At 43.5% G+C, this 25,824-nt stretch overlaps 2 protein-coding genes across 2 annotated transcripts in view; one reads left to right on the forward strand and one right to left on the reverse strand.

Moving 5' to 3' along the window:
* cttnbp2 (cortactin binding protein 2) overlaps positions 1 to 25,824 on the forward strand; it is an 89,136-nt gene that overhangs the window by 38,264 nt on the left and 25,048 nt on the right. Inside the window, exons 3-6 of the mRNA XM_041939344.1 lie at positions 7,834 to 8,064; positions 14,596 to 16,027; positions 20,612 to 20,926; positions 24,400 to 24,499. Of these exons, the coding sequence (XP_041795278.1) occupies positions 7,834 to 8,064; positions 14,596 to 16,027; positions 20,612 to 20,926; positions 24,400 to 24,499 (2,078 nt within the window). The remainder of the gene's footprint in view (positions 1 to 7,833; positions 8,065 to 14,595; positions 16,028 to 20,611; positions 20,927 to 24,399; positions 24,500 to 25,824) is intronic.
* LOC121608174 lies at positions 3,883 to 5,400 on the reverse strand. The gene is made up of 2 exons (XM_041939345.1): positions 4,893 to 5,400; positions 3,883 to 4,105 (listed from the first exon to the last, which is right to left on the reverse strand). The coding sequence occupies exons 1-2, from the start codon at positions 5,351 to 5,353 to the stop codon at positions 3,922 to 3,924; spliced, it is 645 nt and encodes a 214-aa protein (XP_041795279.1). The 5' UTR covers positions 5,354 to 5,400; the 3' UTR covers positions 3,883 to 3,921.

Genomic DNA, 25,824 nt, shown 5'->3' on the forward strand with positions numbered 1-25,824 from the left:
GTGAGGATTTGCAGGTTTTCTTGGTTTAACATGATATTAAATCAATAATTTGGGGGTTTGGAATTGTTAATCAGACAAAAGTTTTTTGAGACATAACTAACGATTATTTTCAGTAGAGGTTAATCTGCCAATTATTTTCATGATGACTCATTTAGTCTAGAGGATACACATTTTCACTTGAAAAGTGACTGAAACAATTAATCAGTCATTGTTCTTATTAATTATTATTAAGTACAGCTTTATATTTATTGAGAAAGGTTAGTTGTGTGTTGAGTTCTTGATGTTGGCTGAGTGTTAGCGCAGGCAACGACTGCTGCTTTAGTTAAGTGTAATTTCAGATGTTGACTGTGAGCAGAGGCAAGAAGACGTGGCCAACATAAACACACCACAGAGAAAGGTGTGTGTATGTGCGTGTTTATTGGAGATGTTTGGAGATTAACTTCAGATTTCAATTAATTGCAACTTTTTTTTTTATCCTGTTTTCATCATCATCTGAAAGATTTTCTATCTTTCTGTTGTTTATCGCCGTCTCTTTCTCTCACACTCACTCACTCACACACTCACTCACACACACTCACACACCTTTCCTCTGTGTGTTTATATTGGCCTGCTTGCAGTCAGCCATCAGCACCATCCTCTCTAGATTCACCATCAATCTTTGTGTGTGTGTGTGTGTGCGTGTGCGTGTGTGCGTGTGTGTGTGTGTTTGTCCAGACTCCATCTCCTTCTTTGGTGAAGCATCTCTGAACACCTTCCTGTCGTTGGTCCTCTTTGTCTCTGCTGTCTGTTCCTCGGTCTCTCACACTCTGGCTCTTTGTCTTTCTCTCGCCTCCACATTTAATTTAAATGTCTCTCCCACTTATTAAATATTCCTCCCTCACCAACCTTCTGCTGCTGATTGATATGAATCATGATGCTTTTCAATAAAATCTTGTAAAATTGCTGTATTCACGCCTGCAGTTGAACAAGAAAACAGCCTAAAGATTTTGTTTGGCTTCGACACGTGACTTCAGATTTTCAAACATTTGCAAACATGATTCAACCAAAGTGTTTCCTGCAGATTTGTAGCAGGCTCATGCATTACAGTGTATTTCTGCAACAGGCGTTATTCTTACCACACTCTCTTACTCTAAAGTCTGCGTTTCTGTTTGTGTGCATTACTTTCTGCATCTTACTGTGTCATTACTCTCTCACCACCACTTATGGTCAGAGGGTTTGGTCTGTGTGCAGCTGCTGCACTGCAGCCAAGTGGGTTTTTGGTTGGGTATTATTTGACCATTGGATTACTGCGAGCGGTCATCTGCTTGTGGTCAGAATGATTAAGAGCAGGTTTGACGAGGCTAATGTTACTGAGCTGCGCTCAGAGCCAACCGATGCCAGCTTCTGCTTGGAACAGCAGTTTGGATAACATTGGACTTTACAGAGGCTTTACCCCATTTACTAATCCACAGGATCTGATGAAACAATCCCTCCAGCTGTTTAGGGCGAGCACCTATCTAAAAACCTGGCTGGGATGTTGGGATGTTGACAGGGAGTGAGTATGTTGTTGTAGTATCAAACCAGGGTCCCTCAGCAGGACAAAATAATTAGCATATTTTAACATCTTCCACCGCCAGCTTTTATCTAGTAAAAAAAGACTTTAAGAAGCAACTGCAGAAGGTATTGTTAAAAAACAAGATATAAATGAAAGCAACATTTCCTCAGATATAAACTGAAAGCCAAAGAAAAAGTTGAATAATGGCAGGAGCGACACAAACAAATAAAGGCCAGCTCTCAAAGCCTTGCTAAGAAATCAAGGGGTTCTGTCCACTGTCATGTTTGAGGACTTTTATTTTGAAAAGTATACAGAAAGTGTTGAGTTCATATTTACAGCATAATGCAGTAACTTTAACAGGCCAAAAAGGGGGGAAATCCAAATGAGGTTTTGTACTATAATATAACCCATTATACCTATTAAAGGGATAGTTCGGCATTTTACACATTAATCTGTATGGCATCAACATCTACAGTCTCGTGCTCTCACACTGACTTCGCCCCCAAAGTGTCCTCTGAGCCGAGATCTGGCCAGTTGTGGTCAGTGCGAAAGTAGTTCCGGTAGGTTTCCTGGGGCCAGATAAGGCACACGTTTTTCCTCTCAAAACAGCACTCATTCGAATCAGTGATTTATTTGCATAACAAAAGACGTCAACCACAAAACGTCACACCTCGTAATCGTTTGGGTCTAACTTTATCCCAATTGCGATCAATGCGCGCTGTCAGTGCTAACCGTTGTGTGCGAGCCAACTGATCTCTCGTCAGTGTTCGATGGTGTTTACAGAGTGCAGACGACGCAACGCAAACGAGCTAGTTTTAGAGCTAGGAGAAGGAGAGAGAGAAGAAGTCCACCGGCTATTCTTTATTTGGAAAAACGAGATAGAGACATGGTGCGCACTTGTGCCTATCCAGGCTGTACCAACAAAGATGAGAGTGGGTCTCCTCAAACATTCCACCGATTCCCTTTGACGAATGTAGCTTTGAGGAGACTTTGGCTACTTTTCTCTGGGCTTGAACGTGGAGCTCACCCAACTACCGAAGATGAGAAAGCTTCGCGTGTGCAGTGACCACTTCAGCGAGGACGACTTCCAGAAGGACAGACAAAGAGACGTATTTTGAAGAGCACTGCTGTACCTGCACCCCAGGTAAACAAAATTGTACCACATATTTTCTATAGCATCCGTGTATAGTCTTCTGGTGATGCACCGCGGGCTATGCGAGTGCAAGCACTGAGATATATTCTATCTCAGTGAGTGAAACATATTCATCTATTGGTGTCATGTCACCAATGATGTTTCACATACATAATATGTTGGCTACACTGTTATTACAATGGTCAGAAACTAATTACTACGTGGAATGTGCATGGTTTCTATGCGTGTACGAGAAGTCCATGACGGCGTTGGCTAGCATAATGAAGATAAAGCTACCCTTGTCAGATTCTAGACTGGAGAAATAACGGCAGCACCCAGCATATGTTTGAGCTAAAAATTCCACAGATTTTATTTTCAGATTGTCACATTTTAAAATTTGGTAGGCTACTAGAAGAATTTCTGACATTGGGACAAATGATGCACCCTGCCCGTGTAATTTGGAAATCCGTCCAAAAAAATGACATGAGAACTCGAAGCAGGCACTTTCTGAAATCAGACTGTAGTCTAGCTGCTAGACATTGCCTGCTAACAGATAATGTTTCTTGATTACTTATCTGAGTAAAAAGTAGACCAAGACCATTTTGAAAACTCTATATAACTGTTTTTTTTTCCCAGGAAAAAAATGTTATACAAATGAATTACATCTTAGTTTGCCTTTCTATTTTAGAGATACCTATTTGTAAGCTCATAAATAGCATTCGCACAGCATCACAGGACACACATTACCATATTGAGTTTCATATATAATGATCATACACCATCCTATCTTGTGTGTCTCCCCCCCCCCCCCCCCCATTTCCTTTTTCCTAGGACAAGAGAGATATAATGTCTTCCATTCACGGCAGTCAAATCAGTGGGTTGCAAGAAGACTGTATGAGCCAACAACACAGGAGTTCCCGAAAGATTTGGTGGAGAAGGTCATCCAACGACGGCTTGACACCAATGTGAAGCTCGGAGACCCAGCTTTCCACATACATCCTCCAGTCATCATACCAGCCAACATTGCCCCAACACCAAAGCCAAACAAGGCTGAATTGGTTTCAGCACACAAATCACGCTTTCATGAGACACCTGCCACTGAGAAAGATGACTGAGACTGTATATACATATATTGTCATAGAAGTGTGTTTATTTACATTGTTTATTTACATTTGTGTCTTTACATTTGTTTTGTATTTTTAGAAAATTGCACGTCAAAAAGAAATTCACAGTAAAGCTTTTGATTTTTAAAATTCTAAAACAATTGCAGTGCATCATTTGACTCTTTGAAACCAGCATATTGTCCACTTGGTGATGGATATGTTCTTCTTATTAGCGCCACCACGCAGGAGGGAAGAACTCTTCTGTTGCCAGGACCAAGCGTCTGTCCTTTCAGAGCCCATTCCATTATGATGCGATAGGCGACCAGCCTGTACTGTCTGAAATGCAAACAGAAAATAAGTTTATGCACATTAGATATATGAAGTGTGTCAACATTGAGTAAACTGCATAGTTATTATGGTTGTATATAAACACATTTTGTTTAATTGACAACACAGCAGTTTGTCAGGAAGGTATCTTCATTTATGCACCAGCATTTCAGGCTACTGTGAAATAGGTATCCTTATGTGTTTTTATACATCTCAGAGAAAATGTCCTTTATGAGTACACTTTGGGCCACGGCGACATAACCCTTAGAGCTCTCTTGACATAATATGCATAAGGTAGGCCTTGCTTTATGATTGAAGGGCATTCATGAGTAGGCTGATATTGAGACACAGTGATGCTCAGAAGTAAATTTTGCTTCAAGTATGATGATGAAATGAACATAAATTACTTTAGGGATGCACTACATTATGTATTTATATTTATAAGTGCCACCCATGACATGGTATGTATAAAACTATAATTAGATTCATTCAATGTTGGATGTGATGACTGTAGGTCGCACTAGCCTACTGCATGGCTCAGACTAATACAATATAACGCCATAGAAGCAAGCAGCTTTGTAAAAAGTAGAAGTTATCTTACTATTTTATTGACAACACCCATACTATCACGTTGTTACAACTACAATACCAAGCTGCTGGTGTTGTAATAACATTTGTAAGAGTACTTCTACTTACATACATACAACTCGGTGTAGGCTACAATTGAGCACTTGTAGGCCTACTGTAGGGTATAAGGCAATAGCATCAAAATAACAGCATGTAGACAAAAACTCACTCTGCAGACAACTGGCCATCGGGTCCAGCAGGTTTGGGGCGCTTTTTCCAGTTTATTTTCGGGATGTGGAAAAAAGTCTCGAGGACACCAGCATTCAGGATTGCAGGCAAGTCGTTGTTATTGGTGATGCAGACAGCTGCTGATGCGCCAGCCTCCTCGTCAATGGAAAGGTCCTGCATGCGAGGCATTACGAGGTCCCATTCATGGCAACAGTAGCACTCAACCTCGGTCTGCATAACTTCGCACTTGTTGCACGTACACCACCTTGTATCAGTCACTCGAGGTCTCGCAGCTGCGGCCCCGATTTCACGTTCCACATCTCTGCTCGCCATCTCTCTCTCTCTCTCTGCCCGTTCTACCTCCATCTGATAGAGTTCTGCATCCGTATATTCGGGTTCATACAGATATCCTTCTGGTTGTGTGCTGAAATCATATTCTTCGTCGCTGCTGTAGTCAGACATGGTGTAACTAGCTTTCCAAACGCTAAACTGTGAATGAAACACCTGGCTTAGCTACCTGTCACGTATAGTGGCTCCTGCGCGCATTGATCGCAATTGGGATAAAATTAGACCCAAACGATTACGAGGTGTGACGTTTTGTGGTTGACGTCTTTTGTTATGCAAATAAATCACTGATTCGAATGAGTGCTGTTTTGAGAGGAAAAACGTGTGCCTTATCTGGCCCCAGGAAACCTACCGGAACTACTTTCGCACTGACCACAACTGGCCAGATCTCGGCTCAGAGGACACTTTGGGGGCGAAGTCAGTGTGAGAGCACGAGACTGTAGATGTTGATGCCATACAGATTAATGTGTAAAATGCCGAACTATCCCTTTAAACAGAGGGAATTAGAAATAAAGGCCTGCGTTCAAATAAAGGCCTGTTACCTTCTGCAGCTGAGTTAAATAAAGGCCCTGGTCACTATTTGAGGAAATACGATGTGTATAAATATGAGTTATCATAGGTCCCAGAAAGTGTAGTTGTTGCCAAGGTGAACTGAATGAAGTGAACATCTAAAAACAAACCATTAATCCACCCATTTTAAGTTCAGGTTTGAGTATATCACTATTATATTCAATTCAGCTTTATCGTCTTCATAATTGTGAACAAAACATCGTCTTATCACTTAAAGTGAATACTTCCTGCTAAAAAAACGGAGGGTAAAGAAGAGATTCTTCATAATAAATAGTTGCATAGTGAATAAACAAAAAGGGTCATTTAAAATTAGTGTACATGCTACCTACACACATAAACTTTGTACTAGACAAGAGCGGATCCGGTGTTTTTAAACTTGCTCGTCTGACCCACACAGCGCACCTGTTATCAGCTTTCGTCTGTCTATCTTTGTCAGGTTTTTCTTTTGTTGGCGTCACACCTGCTGAGTGTCGCCACATGGGAATGATGTCAGCTTTCACCCAAATGTCAACATCCAATCATCTGAGGAACAAGAGGAAAACATATGCATGAGTCGTGATGCTGCTGCTTTGTGGACAGCCACATCACTGCATGTTTGATACAGAGCTGTTTCCTTCTGCTTCGACTCTATTGGTTCTTTGGGTTCAGCCCAGTGGAAGTGTAAAATCAGATAAAGCTAAAAGGCTCTTAGCTGATAGCACTTATTCCAAAAGGCATATGAATGCACAAGAAACTTTAAGTTAGATTTTATTTTCGACTGTGCAGATCTGTCTGAACTTTGGGGAGCATAGCTCTCTGCCTCACAAGTTTACTGTTGCTATGCTTTGTTTTTGTTTATTAGCCGTAGCGATTATTCTGCGTTGATACGCTGTTTGGACAGTTTGCCATCTTAGGCTTCCGATTCATCTGCTGAACGTCCTATTTACATTCTCCTGGAAGTCGACGCCAGAAGATGAATGATAAACATTAGAGGCTGCAGCTGTGCAGCTGACGAATGTTTCGGCTGTGGCGGTTTGCAGTCAGTCGAGGCTCGTCTAGCTAAATTATCCACAAAAGACAAAATCTCTTTAGCGTTTTGAAAGGTCTCAGTTGAGGCCCAGTATGAAAACCGTGATACCTGGTCTGACTGTGACTGTTACTGTGATCATACTGCCTCAGTTCAGAGGACTCCATCTACCATCGCCATCTGTCTGTGTAACCTGAGAGCAGCCTGCTGCAGTGCTGAGTGGTTGTGGAGTCAGGCGGGCGGGCTCACAGTGGTCAGGGGCGACTGGCAGTGGGGATGGGGGTTCAGGGTCCACAACATAGCCTGATGGGCCAGAATTTCTCCTTAAGCATGAGGCAGGCGCCATGTGGACGAGGGAGGGGCTGTGTGCTGATGCTGCTTGCGTTTAAAGTAAAGTAGTAGCACCGCTAAAGCCTTTTATAACCATAAATATGTGCTCGCTCTCTCATTATCTGTCATGTGATCATCAGCAGACACATTCACTGCAGCTGTTTAGGACTCGAACCTCTATGAATGGCCGCCTGCCGAGATCTTCAGCTGGAGAAAGTGCAGAAACTGAAATGTGTTTTGACTCATTTACAGCTCATTTTCTTAAATGCCTTCTTTGCTGCGAGCGACGGGGTCCAAAATGAAAGCTCGACGAGCTTTTGAACACAAGAGGCATCTGTCTGCTCCTGTCATTGGTTTGAAGCTGGAGAGGTTCAGTTGAGAAAAGAGGGGAAGTCATGTGTTTGCATGCTCCAATCAGAATCGAGCAATGTTTGAATCAGAATGTGATGATGGTGGGTTGCTTGCTTAAAAGTTCAGCTGCAGTATATCACACAGCCACAAGTGATGAACGCGTTCTGGAACATGGTGATAAAGAATTGATTTTGTTTCAAAATGTATGAAGCATGTAAAGACTTGTAGTTTGGTATGGTGATTCTAAGATCCACGATGCAGATGGAGTCGAAATTAACCCATTTTGATGTTACAGTGAACAAGTGAAGTAACATTTTTCCCCCTCCTCTGTTTCCTCTAGGCTCAGAGGAAGGAGGTGTTCCTCCAAGAGCGATACGGGCACTACAGCCTGACCGACCCCTTCCTGGCACTGCAGAGGGACTTTGAGTGCGGGGTCCCCGGAGGAGACAAGGAGCGGCGGCCCCTGGGCTCCAGCCCCATCTCGGTCCTGGAGGCCGTCATGGCCCACTGCAGGAAGATGCAGGAGCGCATGTCCGCCCAGCTGGCCGCCGCCGAGAGCCGCCAGAAGAGGGTAAGAAACAGAGGAGGTGACTTTTACTCTTCATGTCAGTGGAAACAAGTATGACAAGTACCCTGCAAGTTCAGGTGGGGGCACACAGTACAATCATTGGGCCAATAATCATTATTTTTTGGCATCACGACCAAGCTGGCTTGAGTCCATCACACTCTGGGCCAGCTGTGGTTGAGTGTCAGCACAGAGAAATCACAATTCTGATTGTTTGCTTTCTGATCCAGCTGCTGTCCAGCAGTCTCATCAAACTTAAAAGATAAAAAGACATTTATGAATCGAGTCTGGACCACTGACATCATCTTCAGGACCAAATGACCATAAAAATTGTGGCCGAAAAATGCACGCAACAGTAAAAGAGTGTGGTGTGCATAGTTGGATTGTTCTGTGAATAGACAGAAATACAGAACATTCATTTCCTGAAGCCCATAAAGAACCAGTTGTTGTTTGACGACCTCTGAATTTACAGCATTAATGTCTAAGTGCAGAGGAGCCTAAAGGAAGAGTCTGGATCGCTAAAATAATCAGGATTCATCCCCTGTGGGCCGCGGCCGTCTGTACGACTTCGCTGAGATTTTTTGTTCTGTTCTTCAGAGCCGTGCAGCTACAACAGCTCTGCAAAAAAAAAAAAAAAAAATCAATCACATGATGCAAAATGCATCATTTATGACCTCGTGTTTGTATACATTGTTTAATTGCGGTGAGTCAGCAGTCAGATTAGATCGAGGTAAATAAAAACAAGACATGGCTGTGTTTACATCAGCAGACATTTCTTCTGTTTGACCACAGATTGTGTTTATTTACACACGACTCAAATCTCTGTGGCTGAAATTCACCAGAGGACGATGTGGCGAAGAGAAAATTGTACGCCTGTCTGTGTGCATTAATGTTTGGAGCGTATGCATGAGCCTTATTTGAATTTGGTAGGAGTGTGTGTGTGTGTGTGTGTGTGTGTGTGTGTGTGTGTGTGTGTGCACATTATGTGTGAACTTGCTTTTGTCATTTCTGCTTTGACGATCAATTGACTTTTGTGTGTGTACGAGTGTGTGTTTTGTTCTGGGTCTCTTTAGGATTATGTGGCTGTGATTAACCGGGCAGCCAGATGTCGGCTATGGCCCTGTCCCATTTCTCTCTCTTTCCCTCCGCCCCTCAGTGTGGAGGAATATGGATGTGTGAAAGTGTTTGGATGAGAGGCTGGCAGAATGAGTGTGGGTGAGTAATCGAGAAGGTGTGTGTGTGTGTGTGTGTGTGTGTGTGTGTGTGTGTGTGTGTGTGTGTGTGTGTGTGTGTGTGTGTGTGTGTGTGTGTGTGTGTGTGTGTGTGCGCGCGCGTGTGTGTGTCCTGTCCCTGAACTCTGTAATAATAACAGAGATGATATAGTTTTGAGCCAAATGGAACGTTTAACCACACACACACACACACACACACACACACACACACAGATAGATGAGGAGGAGGAGGTATGGAGGAGAGAGGAAGGAAGTGGATGTTTTGACAGGAAAGCTGGTTAAATTTGGGGGGCTGTGGTTCAGTGTGTGTTTGCTGTAGTCCATCTAAATGGAAATGGAAATATCTCAGATTTTACTTCAGTGGCTTTTGGGCTCATAGTGACCATTGTGCTACTTTGACCAGTGCGGGGCAGCCATACCATAATATTTTGTTAGTTTTTTTTTTTTTTTATATTAACAAAATCTGCTCAGTGCGTCAGTTTGCCAAAATAAAATGCAGTTAGAAAAGTTTTCCTGATATATGTAGATGAGGAACTATAATCAAAGAATAAGTGAACGAGTCTGAGAACTTTTAACACTTTCTGATTCTTGGTGCTACAGACACGTTTCAGTCGATACCGTCCATTACCGGTGTTATTGGAGGAACGGTGCACTTTGGACTGTGTTCAGGTGTTAAATCACAATGATCAGTCTGGTACAGACACTGTAGTACATTTTTGGATATGGAAGGATCCTAACTGCTGCACCGACAGTTGTATTTTGATGGAGCTTGATGGAGCTTGGCAGGAGGAGGTGCATCTTAGTAGAATCGGCTTTTTTGATGCAGTTTTTTTCCTTTATTAACTACTACAAACAAAAATCAGACAGCAGCAGTAGTTTGTATTTTATACAGACAACAACAGAACCATCACCAAACAATAGAAAAGAAAAATAAAATAAATGGGGGTTGAGTTCTGCAGGTCATAAACTTACTACCTTATTGGATGTGCATTATTCTAATACATGTTTTATTAAAATACAACAGTTTGATTTAAGAACTAACTTCAGTTATACTTAGTGAGCGTATTTTCATGTATATTTGCTTTTCAGATTTAGCTGTTTTCATGAGTGCATCAGTCCAGTCTTTGATGTGATGGAGGTCTGAGAGGCAACGCAAGGCAGGTTTATTTGTGTAGCACCTTTCAGACATAAGGAGAAATGCATTAAAGTGACATTTAAAAGCACGATTGAACAGGAAATCATATCAAATACGTGTTTTGCACAGTGTTCAGCTTGTATTTTGCTACAGAAGCTGAAAAAGATATTAAGTTATATCTTTTATGTTTGCCTTTGCTCCAGCTGATCAGACTGATTTAAACAAAACTGTTGTCTTGTCAGAGGTGATCTGTCCACACCAGGATTTTTTTATTTTGATTAAAGCTCAACTGCAGTGACGACACAGGAGGGAAATCCCATTCTCCTTCCAGACGTTCCAACATGCAACCAGTGTTTTTCTCCAAAGACCCTATTGTGGGCCGAGAGCTAAATGGTTAATGTTCGGTTTTTATCTGCGTCAGTGTGGCCACAGCCTGGAATGATGGGAAACCTGACTCAGATATGTTGTCAGGGTTATTCGGGGCTCCCATCACATTTGTTTACCCGGATATCACCTGAAATCCTGCCGTTTTAGTTTCACATTTCTCTGCAATCACTCACAACACGGATCAGGAACATAGCTGTGTGAGACGACTGCGACCTTGAGAGGTTTTGCTTCATTTGACCCTAAAAAATGTGCGTAAACAGAGAGGCAGCAACCACAAAATAACGGTTTACCCTTTTGAGCAGAGAATAAATCACCGTGCCTCCAGTGATTACACACTTGTACCTAAATTGTCAATAACAGGGTGCAAGCCCATCAGGCAGGGAGAAATGGTTTGGTTGAAGCCTTTTAAAATGACAGATGACACAACAACAAACTGACGCTGCTAAAAGACATATGCTCGGTGCACAGAGGGATCCTCCGGTTGCTGGGTAGAGTGAATTTCACCAGGATTGTCCGTGCTATCTTTATCCTCTCCATCCGTTTCCACTCTCGTCGTTCTCCTGTGAGTAAGTCGTTGAATTATCCATGAGGTCTTAGGCAAGCTAAAGGCAGGCAGGCAGTTATACGTAACGCACTCTGAATCGGTTTATGGGCATAATGAAGACACCCCTACTCCCTCATCTCCTCCTCTATGAATCAGTCATGAAATTGGAGGAAGCCCCCCCCCTCCGCGACCCAACAGTGGCAAATGTATTTGTTAGGTTTTGTGGGTAAACATGCTGCCAGCGTGTTGTTGATGTTATGTTGTGAGGCTGAATTTGGAGGCAAGGTCATGACTGCGGGTGCTGAAGTTCCTGTGTCTTAAAATAGTCCTCAGGCCTCCTCCTCTGCCTCCTTCTTCCCTCATCCCCAGCTCTCCACAGGAGCTGAATAGACGGTTTTATTCTGCGCAATGCTAGCTGATACCTTGGTGCTGCATTTTTTCAGGTGCAAGGATAGACCTCCAACTTGAAAGCTTTATTTAAATGTTTCATTAAGCAGTGGGGGATCTAAAGTCCAGAGAGCTGCTACCTGAGGTGCCTGCAAGGTACTTCTAGAAAATTGAGTTCCAGGTTAATGTCATTAGTATTTTACCCTGCAGATGATGGCACAATGAGTTTATGCATATGGAGGACAAGTGTGAGCAAAGATTTTACACACTCTGCTGTGGTTATCATTGCACACACTGAGAGGAAGGTTAACCACTTCATTATGCTGCATTATACCTTATCAAACAAAGAGAAAAGTCTCTGAAGATGTTTGTCGAGGGAAAATCTCTTCAAGCAGGATCCTAACTAAGTCAGACCAGCGACAACAATGAATCAAAAACCCACTGTCGTCTTGTTCATTTTATTGAGACCACCAACGGAGAGTTGGCACATAGAGGTCTGGCAAAAAATATATTGCATGGTCATCGGGCAAAAGAGCTGAACCTGGCTTAAACTTCACCACAGTGGAGTTCAACCACCAGGGAGAATAACGTGGAGTGTTGAGTGTAGATTGTAGCGTTGTGCTAAGCTAACAGCTTACCTTGCAAGTGTAAGGATGGAGTAGAAATAACCTCTGCTTGTAAAATCCTGCAAAAAACCTTGAATTAAAAGACATCTAAGGCTTAAACGTTTGCTTTTTCAGATCTTGAGAAACGCCCCCCCCCCCTGCACATTACTCCTCACAGGAAGTTGTTTAACTGCTACTGTCTGTAGACAACTTGTTATATTTTGGCTGCTCCCCATGTGGATGTGTGCAACTCTATGAATGTGAAGCAGATGCTAAAAACAGTCTTCATGCGCTTTCCTGATGGAATGAAAATGATGATATATTTATATATAGGTCATGTTTAAAAAAAATAGTTCATACGATGTCAGTAGGCTAAAGTGTTTACAGCTGTTCCAAACGGCACCAAGTGAAACGCTGCTTGTCATAGAAAGGGGTGAGATGGGCTAATCGTTTGAATATGGGGATGACGGTGGACACAGTAACATAAACAGGTCTTTAGCTGCAGAGGAATCCAGCTTACTTCCTCACCTCCACACACCTGACCCATCCTTGGCCAATCAGCGCGTATGAATGTGGGACTGTTGATTTGAGAAAGGTAAAGAAGTGATTGGATTCAGCCTCCCCATGAGGTTGTTTGGCGGTGCTGAAGCTGCTCGACCATCCAGCAAGCACTTCTGTTCAACCATTCTGGCCTCTTTACAGATTAAGAGGCTGAAAGATTTTCAAAAGCTTTTCCAGCACTGCATGTGGGTCATAGATCAGCGGTGGTGTTGGCTTTATTTCATTGTTATACATATTTCAGCCTAACTTAATCCTGCCTGGTTCGGTCTTAGCTGCCCAGTGTGTCACCACCGATACAGCTTCCCTAAATTTGTTCTTCCGAGGCATTAGGCTGACTTACAACAGACATAATCCTCACCCAATTAGCAGCTGGTCGTAGCACCTCCTTTTGAGTAACGGCTGGCGTTCCCTGGGCTCTCCCCATTGCTTATTAACCCCTCACTCCTCTGCAGCATCAGCTGGTGGAGATACGCCCTCCGTCATGGTGGATAGGGGGAGCGGAGGTGGGAAGGGTAGGGGTCTCGTTAGGGACAGGGGTGGCGGGGTGTCGGCCCTTTTGTTTGGGGCTTGTTAGAGCGATGGGTCTTTGCAATTGGGTGGAGAGCCCCGGCTAAGCCTTGTTAGCCTCTGTGAATCCAGCTCTGAGCTAACAATAGCAGCAGCGCTCCAGATATAGAGGCCAGGGCTTTGACAAGTCATCGAAATTCAACCGTATGCAGGGACAGTGTCTCTCCGAATAGATAAATGAGACTCTTTCCCAAAGCAACCTCATGGTTTAATAAAGTGTCTATTAGTGTAAATATCCGCTTATCCATCTGTCTTGCCTGTCTTTTTAATCGAGCTATGTTGTCTGGCTCATTTGATTAATTTGGCTTGTCCACGCTCTTCTAGAGGAAATTATTCCGGCTCATTTTAGCTTTGTGACTAACGAACGACTCGGTTTTCATATTTGGATGGCTGCATTACCCCAGAATGCAATCGGCTGCATCTAATACACAATTACAGAATTAATTGAAACACTGCGTTTGTACGCAAAGTTTTTTCTTATTCAGATGATTTATGAATTTAATGTGTGCTGAGATTGGCAGTGTGTCACAGATGGGGTGCCGGTGAGGCAGGTGGCATGATGGTTGCAACTGAGGTGTGTGAAGTATGTCTTATGAGAGTTTTGGCTGCTTCACATACATGTTGAGGTTCATGGAGCTTGTACAGTATGTACAGTCTGTCTGGGTGGTGGCTTGATTAATTGCAGATGATCTGTGTTAAAAAGGGGAGGAAAAAATATCACACACTTGATTGTCACGTGTCTTTCACTGTCATTTGGTAATTCTGTACCCAAAGACGCTTATTTATGTGCTCTTGTATCTGCTCTCGTCTAATGCTGAAGCTAGCGCTGCTGCTTATAATTCTTATTATTATCAATGAATTCTGCAGATTTGTCTCAATTATTTATTTAGTGGATAAAATACCAGAAGATAGAAAGTCCTCACATCTGAGATGCTGGGACAAGCAAGTGTTTAGTGTATTTGCCCGTGAATGACTTTAAGAAAATTAGCTTTCTTTAATTGCTTAAGTAATTAGCTGACTGTTATGTTATGATTTCTTGACACAATTTGTGTGTATTTGTAAAATCTTGCATTGATCTATGCTACTGTCCGCTGACTTTGTGTGTATTTTTTCCTCCAGCTGGAGATGGAGAAGCTGCAGCTCCAGAGTCTGGAGCAGGAGCACCGTAAGTTGTCGGCGCAACTGAAGGACGAGCGCGAGAAGAACAAGCACATTGTCATGATGTTGGTGCGTGAGTGCAAGCAGCTTGCCACGCGGGTGGTGGAGGAGTCGCAGCGCTTCGATGAGCTCCAGGCTCGCCTGGATGAGGAGAGTCGCACCTCTGGCCGGCTGCAGGAGGAGCTGAGCTCAGAGCGGCAGCGCAGCCAACAGATGGAGGCCAAGATGGAAAAGCAGCTGTCAGAGTTCGACACAGAGCGGGAACAGCTGCGTGCCAGGCTGGGCCGCGAGGAGACCGAGAGCCACAGTCTGCGGCAGCAGGTGGAGCAGCTCAGGACTGAACAGGGCGATGGGAAGGATGGTGGTGCTGTCGCCCAACCTGCTGCTGCTGGAGCAGAACCTGCTGCTGCCACCGGCCCACCACCCAAACCTAAAGCTCTGACGTCTGTTTCTGTAGCCACAGAGCCCATCAGCTCTCGAACAGCGTCTTGCCAAACGGACCTGCCCCCCACTGAGGTGGAGGGTCCCAAGAAGACCCCCCTCACTATACCCATCAAACCAACCCCTGCCAACTATGTGGGCCTGAGTCTGCCAAAGACGACTGGCCGCGGGATCGTTCACAGCAGCTCAGGAGGACTGGCACAGACAGAGAATGGCTCAGAGGGCCAAGTCCCCCATGGTTTACCCAGTGGAGTCAGCCCCCGTGTTCAAGCGGCCCGATACAAGTTCCAGGAACAGGACCAAAATGGCACAGCATCCCAGAGTCCTCCGGCCCGTGACCTCTCACCCACCAACCGGGACAACTTTGCCGCCAAGCAGCAAGCACGCCACACCGTCACACAGGTCCTTTCGCGCTTCACCAGCCCTCCAGCAGGAGGTGGCGGACCCCTGCGTCCAGGCCTGCCCCACTCTGCCTCAGAGGGAGGCCCTTTTCCCGGCCGCCTGAGCCATCCCATTGGCCTCAAGTCGCCCACGGTGGCCAGGATCGACCGGGGAAACCCTCCCCCTATCCCTCCCAAAAAGCCAGGGCTTTCCCAGACCCCCTCTCCTCCTCATCCACCCATCAAGGTGGTGGGGGACAGCAGCCGCTCCCCTGGGGCTGGGTTAAAACCGGCCACGCCCCAGCTACCACCCAAACCTGCCCTGGACCTGGTCCCAGCCCTGACGGCCTCTCAGGTGGGTGCCTGCTCCCCCTCCCGCTCCCCGGGGCCTGGCCGGGGCCCTCAACGGCAGCCGGCAGCAGCATGTGTAGAATGCCCCCCCGTCATCAGCCCTGCTACCACTGTCAGTAGCCCCTCCTCCATAAACCCCCCATCCACCTCCTCTTCCATTAGTGCTCCATCCTCCTGTAGCTCCCGTGCCTCCGCAGGCAGCCCCCTGGCAACAGCATCAGGTAAAGGGGCTCCCACATGCTCCATCTCCCTCCAGTTCTCCCCACTGCCTCTTCTCTTCAACTGTCTTTCCATGGCACTAGCCTAGCGTAGCATAGCGTAGTATAGCATAGCAATAAGGTCACAGGGAAAGTGGGCTAACCACAGGAATGCAGTGCAGAATAGCACACGGGTCGATTCAGTTTATGCCACTCTGAGCCAGACTCTGTCCCTCAAACCTAAATTACCTTGCAAGATCCAGTGTCGCTCACTGCACCCTCTCTCCACTCATCTCTGTTTCTCTGCCCTTAATATGTCCTCCCTCTGGGCACTTTTCATCTCCCATGTTGTCACGTTAGCTCTGTCGTAATCAGTATCAGCAGCAGCCAGTGACAACATGTCGCTAACCACTAGACTAGAGGTTAGCCACGTCAGGGTGAACGGAGGCAAAGCAGATGTTTTCCCTCTTGTGTACTCAGATTGGTTTGAAAGCCTTCCTACCAGTAACCCCTCTCCTCTCTGAAGCTGATGCCAGAGGCTCCTCTCTCCTCCCCTTCCCTTTTCCATCCTCCAGTAGCATGCCATGACCACTCCTCTGCTTCCTGCACTCTTTCTATTTCAGGCACTAACCTCCTGTCCATTCTGCTCTCTGTATGTAATTTAATCCTTTTCATGTAAATGTTAGCATTTAAATTCACCTTGTGATGTGCCTTTAGTGCTATGCTTGGTTTACACTGTGTTGTTTGATTAAAGAATAATTCCAGTTTATCACAATTTGGTCTTATTTCCATAGTTTTGGCCATAATTTCTATCTGTAATAACATTATACACTCTATGATCTCCCAAATTGTGCCTCAAAATGAACTCTTTTTGATCATTTGGCCTAACTGTTGGCGTCTGATCGTCCCACTGCTCATCTTTGTTGCCCAGTCTGACATCTTGATAGTGATGTTACTGTGTATCTAGTTGTCATAGACAAGACAACAAGACCAAAGTTAAAATAAACTGGAATTATCCTTAAATGTACCTGAGAAATGTGACAGAATAGATTTGCGTTTTTGAACGTCCTGTTCTTTGCATGCAAAAGTATCCTGATATGAAAGTACAGCATATAGCTGCTCTGTCTCGTCAAGTAAACAAGTGCTTTGCCAAGAACAAAAGACCTTAAAGTGACTTAAAAGGCAAATTATTAGGGATGTGGCTCTCTGCTGGTGTGGCCATCAGTTAAAACATGGGCCGTCTGAGGGGATTGCTGCCCCCCAAGTGATATTTACTGACATTTAAAGTTCAGATGCAAGCCTCTGTACAACTTCTCTTGTAAAAATAAGTTTCACACCAGTGTTGCCAGCCTTTCGGATTTCATTGCATTTGATTGCAGCATCTAATCTGATAAAGCTGTGGAGTAGTTTGGAGACATTTTGCTCCTTCCTAGACGTATTTATCGCAGTTTCAAAGCAGGTCCACAATCTCACCTGTCAGCAGCCAGATATGTTTTTGTAGCCTTCGTGCTTTTCCTATTCCCCACCATCTCCCACTCAGACAGAAAGTGCAGCCATAACAGCTGCCATTATCATTAGCTATGTACTTGAGATTCTCTGCTGCGCTTTTTCTCTCTTGTGTCTCTGTCTTCAGTCTATGAGACACATTTCTGCACTGCAGTTCTCCATTCTGTCGTCCCAGTTCAGAACAGCCATATAAAACCCAGGGTAAAAGCAGCATATCTAGCCTTTAGCATGACGCCTCCTTGTAAACTGTAAACAGTTTAAGGAACTGTTGGGGTCAGTAATTTTCCATCTTTTTTTCTGTTCTTCATCTGTTTGTTTGTTGTGCTTAATCATTTTAAATTGTGCTGTATAATTGGAACAGTATGTCTGTGAGCCATGCATCTATATTCATGTGCCCACTGTGTGAATATTGTGGATGAATGATTGGACTGAAAGATGAACGCTATCCATCATCTCGCTCTTAATCTGATGCGATGGCGGGATTGTTTGTCAGCAGCTCGCTTCACTTGTTGATTAAATTACAGACTTTTTATCGGAGGGTTCCCGCGTATTTAGAAACCTCTGGAAGAGCTTTGAATTTAGCAGTGTTGTGCTGCATGTTCCAACGTTCAGAAATAAAAAGACAGAAAATACCAATCTGTTACCGCAGTAAACAATATGAAGAATGATGATCCTGTTGTTTTCTGAAACACAGCAGGACAGTCAGTGTTTTACTCATGTTTGCAATGTTTTTGTTCACTTGTTTTAACCCCTTGACGCCTGAATTTATTTAGAATTATATAAAAAAAATTAATGCTTTGTGTTTTTGCTTTCAAATTGATCCTAAATTAAGAGGAATTCGTTAATTTTTCTGTAGCACATACACTAGATTTAAATTTAGATATGATGCAAATTAGCAACAACAGGCGTTAATGCTTAAATGCAATAAAAATACTATCTATCTATCTATCTATCTATCTATCTATCTATCTATCTATCTGTCTATCTGTCTATCTATCTGTCTATCTGTCTATCTATCTGTCTCTGTCTCTCTGTCTCTCCACTTTTTTCAATGCTTAAATGCAGTAAAAACATCTTTTTTGTGTATTCAAAATTCATTTATTTCATCAAAACAGCCACAAAATTGGCTTACAACCATTACATTGTGACAAAACCCAACGGATGTAATTTTCACTTTGACTGGTCCGACGAGAAACCAGTGCTTGCAAAAGGTTCCTAGGTGTGTGTTGAATATGCACAAACCGGAATTAGAGGAATGCATGCGCGATTCGGCTGCAATGTGGATTAAAGCGGTATGATGCGAATCAATCAGCGTTAAGGGGTTAAGTCACTTAAATAATATTTTCCTATGTAACAGTAAATTATCTTTCTTTGTGTTGTGCAGCAAAGCCTTGTTCAAATGGAGACATTTTTAAAATTCTAGTCGTGATTCCAAATGTTCAAAGAAACTAAACATATCAGGCTGAATTTCACGGAAATGTGTATAAAATAATGAGGAACACACCTGGACTATTTCTCTTTAATAGTCAGCCATACAAACATGCTATTATTATTGAAATTTTAAAATCAATGTCAGCAGCATTTTTCTTCAATGAAAAAACATACCGTTCATGACATACATGATGCAGGGTGAAAAAGCTAATTTTTTCTACATTCATGGAAATGCAACATTAAGAGGAGGCAATCAGGAGTTCTAAGAGGTTAGATAAGAAAGTTGACTTATTTTTCAAGATTCAGATTGTGTTTAGAGTTTTGGTTGAACAGGCATCTGCAGCAGCAGGTGTGAAGGCCAGAGATAATCTCACCGGCTGAGTAAAGTGACTGAAGCCTCAACCACAGGAGGCACAGCTGGATGAGTTCCAGCTAAAGCTGAAACAAAACCTCAGTGTGTCACTTAACCTGTCTACCTGTTTTTCCCATAATCCCCCATAATCCTACTGATTTGTACAACATAACCAGCCACCACATGGGATTTAGCCGAGAACAGCTTCAGGCGACAGCAGCAGAAACTACCTGGATGGCTTCTGTTGTGACTAACTGAAATAAGTGCACACGTGCGTTTATTAGCAACAGTTAGCAATTGGAGACACATTCTTTTATGTTTGGTCCATCCAGTCTCCTGCTGAAAGGCCAGTCATTTCAAATTGTTCAGTTTTACATCAAAATGTGTGAATGGTGCTACTTTACTATGCGGCAGTGTTGATGTGCAGCTAGTGTAGCTTATGCTAATTAGCCTAGCCTTTGTAGCACATAGCTAAATAAATAGCAAGATAACATGCGTCCCTCCAAAAACAATGAGCATCATAATGGATGGCTGCATGTTAGCTTGCTATTTAGCTAGCTAGCATGCTGCCCTTAAAAAATGATGAACGCCATTATGACTGGCAGTACATACCTAGCTAAACAGCAAGAAAGCATGCTTCCCTCCAAAAGCAATGGACATCATAATCGATAGCAGCATGTTAGCTTGCTATTTAGCTAGCTAGCATGCTGCCCTTCAAAAACATCACAATGAATGTCCATCTTTGCCAGTTTGCTGACGTTTGTGACTCTTTTTACCCTCTTTTGTTTCTCTTGAAGTGTCTTTAAGGTTGTTAAAATCCTCCTTTTCACACTGTCTGATGATATGACATTGGATGCAGTGTATTCTGTATCAGAAATCACAAATAATTTGCCTCATTTTATAAACGTTTCCCCCAAATTGTGCCTGACACACAGTATATCTTTGAAACTTTGGGATGTCCAGGAGAATTTAAAGTAAAGATAAGGTGATCTGAACAGTGTTTGGCTGCACAACATGAGCTTGTCCTCACCGGCCTGTAAACCAGTAGTCGTCCTCTGGGTTTAATAAAATCACTGCTCCTAGCTCTTCTTTGTAAATGTTGATTTAGCTCCAGCCTCCTTCTGTACTCCTGCTGCTGCTCAGACAAAAGAGACTGTGTGTGAGGAACTGAAGTGTGCTCTCCCCCCCACCCTCCAACCCACCCACCTTCTTACACCCTTGCTCTCCAATGCTCAGCACTTCTAGAAGCTTCCTCTTCCTCCTGCTCCTCCTCCTCCTAGTTTAACCTGTGCTGCTCCTGCTCCTCCTTCCCCCTGCAGGCTGGTGTCCCTCCGTAGTCTCCTCTCTAAGCGGCGGTGGGCCTGCTGCCCTGGACGGCGGGCGCCCCCTGCTCCCCCAAGCTGCTTCCCAGGGAAATGTCACTTTAATGTCAATGCTGCTTAACCAACCAGACCCGACCACCACCACCACCATCGCCACCACCACTACCACCACCAACGCCACCTCTACCACCAACACCACCTCTACCACCGCCATGGAGATCAGACCCAATCATCTCGACCAAGACCACCGCCTCTACCACAACCACAACCAAACCTCTGCCTTGTTTGCTGCTGCTCAGAATGGACACACAGGTAACTGACGTTTGATTAATCAATACTGGTGGACATGTAAGTGGCAGCATTAAAGGTACAGTAGATATCCGACATTATAGAGCTAGAAATGGACAGAAGCTGCATATCTACTACAGTCAGGTCACATCTTGTTGACAAGTTGACATTTTTACAACTTTGTAGGCTGGTTCCAGTGTTTTGAGTCTCAGTATATTTAAATCTGATTCATCTTGTGTCAGTGTTTCAGCATTTTCCCATCAGAATGTCCTTGCTGACACGATGGAGAGGGCTTTAAATCTAAAATGTGTACAATTTTCGTGCTTTTCGTGAAATTTTAATTAATAATTAAAGCATTTTATTGGCTTTATTTTTGGGGTGGGTGCAGTGAAACTGTTGACCTTCGAAAAACATGGCTTTGACCCTGGAAACAGACACTTTTGTAAGCGGTGATATATTTGTGAATTCTTGGCTACACGGTATCAGCGTTTGGTTAAATAACATTTTTTGGTTGCAGAAGGTTTCTTCCAGCAGCACTTTAAGCAGCTGAATCGCGTTTTTAAAGCGCAGGTGAAGCCGGTGAGGATGGAATCGCTGCCTGATTTTAAAGAGTAGTGTGCAAGCAATGGCCAGAGGCTTGTATTGATCAGTATTGACTGATGAGGAGAGGGTGATGCATCAAAATACAAGCAAAGGTTTCACACAGGATCGATTGTTCTGTGACCACGTCCCTTACAGCATCATAAGTCACCGCCATGATAATGATTACAAAGTCGATCTATGAATACATTAATAAGATAAGATCATTAATAAGAATTTTTCCTGCTGTTCAGTATCTTCTTTTACTGCACATTAAAGGAAGGTTTACACTGAAAAGAGATTGGACTCAGTGGTTAGACATGAGACGCCTCCACAAAGGAGATTTATCTGTTTCAGTCATTCAGTTGTTGCCCTTTTCCAGAGCAGCTCACAGTGGGCGATACAAGAAACGTTCAGCAGAAACACAACTCAGGTGTTTCAGCCATCAAAGCTGTGACATTTCTGTTTTTAACAGAGATTTTAACCACCACCTGATTTCTTACCACCGCTAATAGTCTCTGCAGAAACATGGTCCCGGGCTGCCATTTCTTTGCTAAATCAAACACGATTTTGTGCTTTTGTTGGCCTCCAGTGAAAAGAAAATGCGATGCTAATGCTCAGTTTGAATAAAAGATTTCCCCTTTCATGCAGCTTGACTTGTAGTCTGCCTCAGTGAAGGGAATTTAGGTCGGGGTTCTGGAAAGGTTTAGCATATGATGGTTGTGCACAAGGAAACATTCGGTTAGTACTGAAGATCGACTTGAAGAAGGAAGCGTGATGAACTTGGTTGCAGTGATTAGCAGTAGGTGACAGTTTCTATCAGACTGAAAAGAGAAAATACAAGGTGACGAGCAAAGTGAGTAATATTTATACTGTATAAAACTCCTGAAAACCAGGGTTTTTACTGTATGTGTGTCACAGAGCGTTTATTTGGAGTCATATTTTGTCCACCTGGTGCATCAAATCCAGTATTCACTGTACTTTCAGCTCTGTTTTGGTCCACTCCACTTCTTCCACCATGTCGTTTCCAGCTCTGTCGGTCTGCAGTTTGGTGCTGGAGAGGCAGCATGCAGCAGCTTTTACTGCTTTTGTGATGGATTTAGCTGCTGCTGCGGCTGAAAACAGCACAGGTGGACTTGCAGGTGCATTCAGCTGATGATTGTCTCTGGGTTCATCATGAGGAGCGCCACCTTTCACTCACAAGTAGTCATGTGATCCACTGTTAATATGAAAATACTGGTTACAGCAGCTTTATCAGAATACATAGGAACGAACAAGAAACATAAACTATGTTGAGGATTGTCCATTGTTTCATTATTCACTTCAAAATTTTTGAGGTTTAGAATGATTATAAAATAATATCAACTTTATTTTTCTGAGTGACTTTACATATTCAGCTTTAATTTCCATTGTGAGAGCTTATCTTAATTCAAAATTTATTCATATTGCTTTTCTTTTTTCTTTTTATTGTATTTATTATTATTATTATTATTATTATAGTGCAGTGCAATGTTTTTTATGCACGTGCATACATTTTTTAAATTGTGTTTTTTCTACCTACCTCATGTCAGCTTAGTGTAGGTTGTGTGTTTTGTGACGTGAATGTCTGTCTGTCTGTCTGTCTGTCTGTCTGTCTCTTTGTCTGTCTGTCTGTCTGTCATGTTGCTATATCGTAGTCAGTAAATGAACAAAGCGACTCGGCTTCTTCTTGTTTTGACTTGGTTTTCGGATTTTGACTCCTCTTGTGATTTCTTGTGCAGCCTAATGCTAAATGCTTCGTGAAGCTAACGCTTAAAGGCAAAAATTAGCATTGCCAAGCTGTTACCTGGATGTGCCTTTTGCAGCTAGATGAAGATGCAGTGAGAGGACAGAGACATGTTGCTGATAAACACTCCGCCTGCGCTGTTGTAAATCCTGTAATTGTACGAGCTGCAGCTGATCCCATTATGTTGGCTGCCATCAAAGGAGATGGACTGTCATGTCGGGGCTGTAACCTCAGCGCGAGTGTCGGCTACATGCTCGTTCAGCTGACACACACACACTCACACACCGGTAGTAGCGTGCATACAGTCACACATGCAGAATAATGAATGCACACGCACACACACACACACACACACACACTTTGCAGGTCTATCAGGATTCGCTTTCCTGCCGAGCTGTTTAGTAACACTCTGTCAGTCGAGGAGCGCTGATCCATGAACGCGGCTCGTGCAGCTGAAGGACAGCTGTGCTCATAGGTGGACCTGCACAGAGAGCGCACACACACAGACACACACAAACACGCAGACTGTAGCCATCAATATTTCATTGTTGCTTTTCCCAAGAGTTTTCCTTCTCATCTGATCCCGTCGTCTGAGCCCCGTTTAGCCCTCCTCCCTCGCTGCCTTCATTTCCCGAACCGGCTGACAGATATGTTCAAACCACACGCAGATGGTTGAGTGTTCGATGTGAAAACATGAAAAGCCACAAGCCCTCGCATAATAACAGAGTCGTGTATTTTTATTCTCGCTGTGTAGTGGCAGTGCCACAGCATGATGCACTTCACTGCAAAGTTTTGACTGAAAACAGGAGGAACAACAACACTGGAAACATGACATTCACTAACATCTGCGGTGCGAAGCCAAAAAATGGAGAGAACGCTTTAAAAATGGCCGATTGCTGACATGTAATCTTGATACTACGCAACGTTTGTTGTTGTAAACTGAGGATGGAGTGAAACTACTCTGTCCAGTTGGACAACAAGTTGAGGCGAGTGGAAGCAGAAGCTGTGGCACCAGCGAATGCAACCGCTGGGTTCATAGACAAAAAACACAGTTACTAACACAGTGTATGTCTGTGCTCGTTCACTCAGAGATGTTTTGGCAGTTTTTGTGGTATTATGAGCTTCTACTTGACCGCCTCTCTTTGTCTGTCAGAGTGTGTGAAGCTGCTGCTGTCTTCAGGATCACCTGCTGATGTATCGGACGAAAATGGATTCACACCTTTACACTTTGCTGCCGCCCGCGGCCACAGCAGGTGAGCTCGACTCCACCGTCCTGAGCTGCCGCACACACGCACACGCACACACACACTCTCTCCACAGTTGTTTTAGATACCTGTGATAACATTGCACTTACTTCCTGTCATTCCCTAGAGGCTTTAACTTTAACCATAACCGCACGGCCAACCCCAACCGCCAACTACCCTTGATCTAAGCTGGGAGGGAAAAAAGAGTGTAAGATAAGATAAAACTTATTGATCCCACGCCATGGAAAATAAGTTGTTACAGACAGCAGGAGTAAAAGACAGACGTAAGCTGTGTTTCCATTGCCCCTAGAAATGTGCAAATCCTAAATATCGCAATGAAAAACTGGTCATGGAAACACCTATATTTCGAAAATCCTCTCAAATATTGCTAAAACATTTTTACGCTCTCATGAGGTGGTTTTTCAGACGTTTCGATATAAAAGTGTATTGCAAAAGTGTAATGGAATCACTTTTTTATTTACACGTCACCGAGGTCAGTGGAAGCATAACGCTTTCGGCCATCTTCCTCAAAATGAAATCTCGCGGGACGTCCGAGAATTTACGAGAATTTCGGCTGGTTTGCAAAACACTGTTCAATGGAAACACCTGCAAATAGCATTTGAACTTTGCTGAAATTTCAGGAATATCGCTTTTATTTTGCGAACAACTGTAATGGAAATGCAGCTATAGAAAAAGAACAAAAAATACAATAAAAAAGGATAGAGAATAAAATCAACTGTATATATGCACATTGAATATACGAGTATAAAAGTAGTGTTATCAAAGGAAAGTATGATCACTCTCTAATTCCTTCACCCTCAGGGCCAAACAGGCATCTCTTTAGATATTTCGTCATGGATTTTTCTGTCATTGTGAGAGTTTATATTGAATTTTATATTCTACATCCTTGGGAAGTACTTTAACCATATCCTACAAAGATTTAATTGTCAAAATAGTAAGAAATGCAGGTTCCCAAAACCCAAACTGGCATCTTTAGACCGCTTGCTTTGTCTGACCAGCAATCCAAAACCCAGAGATGTTTAATTCCCAATAATATAATACTGAGAAAATCGTCACATGTGAGAAGCTTGAACTGGTAAACGTTAATCAATTATCTAAATGTTGCTCTGCCTAAGTTTCCTTTTGATCGTCTCATCGAGTCTTAATTTATCAGTGACATTACCCAGTTAGCCTGGTGGAACATGTCACTGTGCTTATGTTTTCAGTTAATGACTCATCATATGTTTTGCTGCGAGACGAGCACAGCTAGTCTGCCGCCGGTGACCACGTTGGGTTTCGGTGTCAGAGTCAGTGCCAGCACGTCTGCTCGGTGT

This window comes from Chelmon rostratus, chromosome 6, assembly GCF_017976325.1.
Source record: "Chelmon rostratus isolate fCheRos1 chromosome 6, fCheRos1.pri, whole genome shotgun sequence".
Taxonomy (NCBI): Eukaryota; Metazoa; Chordata; class Actinopteri; order Chaetodontiformes; family Chaetodontidae; genus Chelmon; species Chelmon rostratus.

Excerpts from the sequence above, each read along its gene's own strand:
- LOC121608174 (XM_041939345.1), bottom strand. The coding sequence starts at position 5,353 with ATGTCTGACTACAGCAGCGACGAAGAATATGATTTCAGCACACAACCA. Across the intron at positions 4,106-4,892 it reads GATGGCCAGTTGTCTGCAGA|ACAGTACAGGCTGGTCGCCT; the intron begins GTGAGTTTTTGT and ends TTTGCATTTCAG.